Source organism: Hibiscus syriacus, unplaced genomic scaffold (assembly GCF_006381635.1).
Source record: "Hibiscus syriacus cultivar Baekdansim isolate YM2019G1 unplaced genomic scaffold, ASM638163v2 tig00110831_pilon, whole genome shotgun sequence".
NCBI lineage: Eukaryota > Viridiplantae > Streptophyta > Magnoliopsida > Malvales > Malvaceae > Hibiscus > Hibiscus syriacus.
Genome location: NW_024062882.1, coordinates 4,261,230 through 4,268,241, shown reverse-complemented (window position 1 = coordinate 4,268,241; position 7,012 = coordinate 4,261,230). Strand labels below are relative to the sequence as shown.

Genomic DNA, 7,012 nt, shown 5'->3' with positions numbered 1-7,012 from the left:
AAGGGTGTGCTCAAGAATTGAGATATAATTCTTGAGTGAATTTGTTGGAAAATCCTTAGTGTGAATAGCTAAGGTAGTGGACGTAGACTTTGATTGAGAAAGTCGAACCACTCTAAATCGCTGCGCAATTACTTTCAATTTTCTGCATAGCTTCCACCGAAATTTTTAATTGCCAATTCACCCCCCTCTTGGCTAATTTCATCGATCGATTAACTCAACAAATACATTTGATGATTTGAGACAAATGAGATAACACTTTAAATGAAAAAACATCTCGAAAAATACTTTAAAAAATAACTTAATACAAAATGCATAGTTTAAGCGGTAACGATACATTTAAGTATATTATTTTTATTATAAAATATGTTTAACAAATTTAATTTATTTAAAATTAAGTAAAAGATATACACATACTTCCAAAAACTTTTTCATTAAACACTTAAACTATATAATCCCATATTTATTGAAAAACCTAAATATTCCATTTAAACTCCATTAGATATGATTGAATTTTAGATTATATATCATTTATACTACTGGATTTTTAATTTCTTCGGTTTTTATGTTTAACTTGATTTTAACTTCAATTAGACCATTAAACCGTTAAATTTTAACGTTATGATGACATGGATAGATCTTTTTATCTCTGTGATGATATAGGGCATCAATGCCTTTGCACCCACAACCGACATTTTCATCGAGAGGTAGCACACCTTTGGAACCTTTTGTACAGTCACCCAACAATAAAAAAGCTTATTATCTCATTCCTCCATCACCACAACAACACAATGGGGAAAATGCATCTTGAATATCTGACGATATTTGTTTTTAGGTTTTCGATTTTACTTTAAGTTTTCAGATATTATCTTATGTTTTGTTGAATTGTAATGCTTCGACACTTTTATTTGCTTATCAATGAAAAACAACAAGATTAGTGTGCTTTTCCTCCCTTAGGATTTAGAGGGAGGTTTTTAGAGACAACTACCTTGTTTATTTTTTAAAAAAATTAAAATTAATATCACACTTTAAACATGTAATATATGAAAGAAAATTAATTTAGATAATACTTTTTGAAATTACATTTTATTACTATTGATTTTACTAAAATTTTATTTTTTTAAAGAAAATTATATATTTTAAGAAACAAAAGGATTATTGTTCTAATTTTATTTTATTTGATAAATTTTTTAAAAAATTATCTTTTAAAAATATTTTAAATTTATGATGAAATATGTCGACTCATCTCAAATTTGTGACGGAATATGTATACCCTTCACAAATTTGTGACATAAAAATTTGTGACGGGTGTTCTGCCACAAATTTTAGAATTTTTCTTATTTACCTGTCAATTTCCTCCAATTTCCCTCCAAATATAAAATTTCAAACCTATTCGTTTTTTGCCCTAATTTTTTTTATTTAAACATTTCTAAACTTATTTTTCTCTCATTTCTTTCTTCTCATTTCATCTTTTCTTATTAACTCATTTTTTCTCACCAAATATTCATCTATCAATTTCATCTTCTCTTTTATTATCATTTATCAATGTTGATGTAAGTTTTAGTTTTTGTTCAATGTATTTTCTTAATATTTATTTTGTTTATTATATTATTTTTAATTGCTAAATGTAATTAAATGATTTTGATATAACGAATGACTAAATTGAAAATTTTGTAAAATTGATTTTTTTTATCATATTTGATTCAAAAATATTTTCAAGTTTGTAAAAATAATTTTTAATGATTAAAATGTCAAAAATTAATTTAAAAATTAATTTTAGAATTTATAAAGTTTTTAATTTTTAAAAAAAAAATAAAACAAGTCAATTTCCAAGAATTTTAAGCCTGGTTTCGAAACCCTTCTTAGGTGGTTTCGAAACACCTATGGGAATTATCCAAATTCAGCCTTAAGGTAACAAAAAACCCCCACAGGTTTCGAAACCCCTGCTCAATGGTCAGATTTTTAAAGGCAGGTTTCGAAAACCCCTAGATGGTTTCAAAACATCTGTGCAGGTTTGCATTCAATGCACAAATTTATTGCTCCAAACAGCTCCAAACTCCCTCCAACAACCCCAAATGGATAGAAATCAACAAGATCATATAAAAGGGGTCTTCAAACAGCCAAGAAAAAGACAAGAAAACTAATCCAACAATCAAAGAGCACTGAGAGCCATATTTTTATTCCATTGTGTCTTTCTTACATAGAATACTATTCCATTCTTTGTATTTTTCATTCTAGTGTTCTTGGGTGTGCGTGAGAGCTTCAGTTTACAAACATCTTATTTTGTGAGGAAATTCAAAAGTTTGCTCATTTGTAATTACTTCTTGGGAAGGGTTGTACACTTGAGACTTTAGGGTATAAGTCTAAGTGTGTTGTAAGGTTACACCTTATCCTAAAAGGTTAGTACAAATTAGTGAATTTTTTGAAGTCCTTAGTGTGGAAACTAAAGTGGTGAATGTAGATTTCCTTAAAGAGTTGAACCACTCTAAAATCGCTTGTGTCAAAATTTTCATTTTCTTGCAAAAAAGCTTCCATCATTCTTTTAGTTGCAATTCACCCCTTTCTTGGCCATTCTATTAGATCGATTGACTCAACATTAATTAATCATTAACATCTTTCATTGTATTTTGTAGGTTGCTTAGAAATTTTTAAATGATAACAATTCTTTAGTATGCAAACTTCGTGTTGAACTATGTTTTGATATAACAATTTAAGGCAAAATGGTTTTTGGACTTGAATTGAATTTACAAAATGTATTTGGACTTAATTGAATTTATTCAAAATTTAAAAAAATAATTCAAAGTTCTTTTAATTTAAAATTGAGCACAAAAATGTTTTTATGAATAGTAATTTGAATATTATGAAGGGGTATCGATTCCCTATGAAGGGGTACCGATTCCCCCCATTTTGGGCAGCCTATTTTTGCAGAAAAATCATTCCCAAACGGCTCCAAAACATCCCCAACGGCTAGATATGACTTCAAACGCATTCCAAGCTATAAATACAAGCTAAGGACACTTGAAGAAGTAAGAGAACAACTATCCAAGTAATCAAACACAAGAGAAGAGTTTTTCATTCTTATTTCATCTTTCTCTTGTAAATATTTTGTTCTTGTGAGCTTAATTCTTGTAAACACCTACCTTAGAGAGGTTTTATTGTTTACATCTTTTATCCTTTTGTAAAGGGGAAAGGTTCTAGCTTAGCCCGTGTAAAAGCTAGGGAAAAGTTATAGTTTAGCCCGGAAAAACTAGGGTGTTTGTAAGGTTACTCTTTATCCTCAAAAGAAAGAACAAATTAGTGAATTTGTTGGAAAATCCTTGGTGATGAGTTAAGGTAGTGGACGTAGACTTTGATTGAGAAAGTCGAAACACTATAAATCGTTGTCCAAATCTCTATCTTTCAATCTCCTTACTCCCTAAACACAAAACCGTTCCGACCCCTCTTTGCAAATCGTTCCGGTTGTCGTTTCGAGCTTCCAAAAAATCCTAACACTTCGTATTTTACTTTTTTTATTATTAAATATTGTATTATTTTTTATGTATATTGTAGTAAATCCATATTTAGCCTTAGCTAATATAATGAATTTAAATCTTTTACAATATGTTATTGTTTTCTTATTAAGTGATTATCAATATATAATTTGTATTTGTTAGTATTATTATTATTTAATTTTTTAAATTAATGTAATTATTTGAATTATTAATTTTTGGTACATTAATTAATTAAATAAAAATTTTGATTTATAATAATTTTGGAGGGAATGAAAAAATTCAAGTAGAATCTCGAGATTTTTTCCTCTTTTAAATAAAGATTTAAATTTTCCAACGAAATAATGTAATCCACCGGAAATTAAAAAATTTATATTTCTTTTTATGTTTTTTAATATTTTGATGAAAAAGATATATTCCATCGGAAACATAAAATATAGTATTATATATATATATATATATATATATATATATATATATATATATAATTTTCAATGAATTTTAAATGTTGTCAGTAATTTGTTGACAGATTTTATTCGGTAAATTTTGACGGATTACTTTATATCCTTGAAAATGTTGGTTTCGACCAGTATTTTATTGATCCCTCTTTTTCCTCAAAAATTCCGTGAATAAAATTCAATTATTAAAAAATCCATTAGAAATTCCCTCATCAATAAAAAAATTTGTTATAGTGAAATGGACAAAACAATGTCGTTTTGGAGATGACTATTGATACCTAAAATGATGTCATTTTAGACATTAAACTTTAGGTGAAACAATACCATTTTTGTACACTACATTTTTTCTGATCATCATCGACAATCAATAATTATCCATCATCGGTCGACTTTTGCGACGAGATCACTACCAAACGTTTACATTTCATTCTTCTTTAAAACCCATCTCCTATATCAAACATCCTTTAAATACATTAAAAATTAAACATATTCATATCCGATTCCGATTCTGAGAAACATGGCAGCAACTGTCATATAATTTTAACCAATGTAGTTATAGCAATTCCTGGAACATACAAAATTGCATGTCATTTGATCTTTTTGTTAATCAGTTGTCATGCTTCCAACATGCTCCAAAAATACTGCAAAAACATGCATGCACGTAATAGATAAAAATAACAAGCTTATGATCACGTTAATTAACTAATTCTGCAACTCTTTTAACATCTCAATCCCTCAATTTCTTCGAAAACAAAATTGATATGTTGGTGAACGAAGATGACCTACAACGCATCTTTTCTGAATGGACAAGTATTTTACGGAAATGTCTATTTCGAGTTATTCGAGTCGGTCCGATCCCTTCTCACCTTGCCATTATCATGGACGGTAACCCAAGGTATGCCAAAAAGAAGAAGCTAGAAGAAGGGACCGGCCACGACGCAGGTACACATGGATGAACCAACTCCCTGGAAATTTAATAGGGTAAAGTATATAAATAGTCTCTGGACTATAAGATATTGTTTTATTGAGTCTTTCAACTATTAAAATTTATAAAATGATTCTCTGACTATAGTGTGTTGCTTTGTTGAGTTCCTCGAATATTAAAAGTTACAAAATGATTATTCGACTATTCATATATTCTAAACTCGTCCTTTTCTGTTAGAAAGATTGACAGATGTTTGACTTGAACGTTAACATTCTCACTGAGATATGATAGTAAGTCTGAGAATCTGATATCAGATTTTATCATATTATAGTCAGTAAGTTAATGTCCAACTCATACCGTCGTTAATTTTTAATGAAAATGACAAATTTGAAACATATGAATAGTCGGGTGACCATTTTACAACTTTTAATAATTGAGAAATTCAACAAAGCAACATCCTATATTCAGAGAATCATTATATAACTTTTAATAGTTGATAGATTTAATAAAGCAATGTTTTATAATAGAGGGACTCAACAAAACATCATATTATAATATCATTTATGTACTTTATCTAGTCTTAAGTTATCATATACTTTAGATATTTCTATTGGTAATTTATATTGATGTTTTAACACAAAATTTTGCTATCGTCTCCGTAGGTGCGATGGCGCTCTTGTACCTGCTCGTATACTGCTACGAGCTCGGGATCAAATACGTCACCGCCTACGCTTTCAGCATCCACAACTTCAAGAGAAGCCGGGAGGAAGTTAAGAAGATAATGGATTTGATGATGGAGAGCGTCATTTTATTAACGAGATTATCGAAATTTTGTTCCCTAAGGGTTCATTTCGCAGGAAACCTACAACTCTTGAGCACAGAACTAAGGAATGCGGCCAAGAAGTTGATGGAAAACACCGCCGGAAACTCCAACTTGGTGTTGACGATCTGCGTTTCCTACACTTGCTCCGACGAGATCTTGCACGCCGTCGAGGAATCGAGCAGAGAAAGAACCGATGGTGCCGTTGTAAAGTTGGCGGATATCGAGAAGCATATGTATATGGCCGTTGCACCGGATCCCGACATTATTATCCGTACCGGCGGGGAATGCCGGCTGAGCAACTTCCTTTTGTGGCAGAGTAGTTGCTGTCATTTGTCGTCGGTGTACACGGTTTGGCCGGAGTTTGGAGTGTTGCATCTGGTTTGGGTGGTGATGGATTTTCAGCACAAGTACCCTTATTTTGCTAGGAAAAAGATGAAGCAGTTCGTATCAGTCCCATAATTACAGGTTAATCGGGTAAGTTCAATAAAAAATTTCAACACGTTAAGAGTAGATGGACAAATAATCAAATTAATGTCAATTACAAAAAAAGAAAAGTTATTGCGAATCAATTTACTTTAATGATTAAAAAGATGATTGTTATCCTTATAAATCACGAGTTTAAATATTAACGAATATAGAATATTTAAATATTTATTATCAAATAATTAAAAAATAAATATTTCGTTTAACTTTGAAGAAAATACACATGATATAAGAGTAATAAAAGTTAAACATTTTTACTTTGAAAAGTGATGAAAACGAGGAAGAAGAGAATGTGGAGGAGAATTCTTATCCCTCCTTCGAGTTTTCTCTACAATACTCATGTGCGTTACTATTTTTCCGTTTATCAAATATTTCAAAAATATTCCTCGAATAATTAATAACTTGAAGGTTCGTATTCTCCACTCAGTTATGATCTATTAACATGATATTTGGTAGACTTAAGTGATCTGTCAGAATCAAATCTACAATCAAATATCATATACATATATCATATTAACCTACGAATAATTATAAATGACTATAGGTCTGACACTAACACTAAATATCATTATAAAAAAAATCTCTCATATAAAATTGAAAGAGACTTCTTCCTTTTCCTATACTTTTCTTCTTAGAACAGAAGACACGATCTATCATCCAAAAATGATCATCCGTCATAAAATCATCATCAACGACTTTTTATCAAAATCAAAAAAGTGAACCACTTGTGATTGTCATACCTTAAATATTTTTTAATTAATTTAAAATAATTACAAAATAATATTTTTAAAAAAAATCAATCTTAAATATTACTATAAGTAAGAATAAAAAAAATATT

The 7,012-nt window shown here is 29.5% G+C and overlaps 1 protein-coding gene across 1 annotated transcript; it reads left to right on the top strand.

Annotated features, from left to right (window-relative positions):
• LOC120142858 (dehydrodolichyl diphosphate synthase CPT3-like) lies at positions 1–6,150 on the top strand (the record flags this gene model as incomplete). Its single annotated transcript, XM_039157343.1, has 3 exons — positions 1–16; positions 4,730–4,885; positions 5,531–6,150. Coding segments are annotated over 3 exons (792 nt in total), but the record flags the coding sequence as incomplete, so codon positions are not given.
• Between the last annotated feature and the right edge of the window lie 862 nt (positions 6,151–7,012).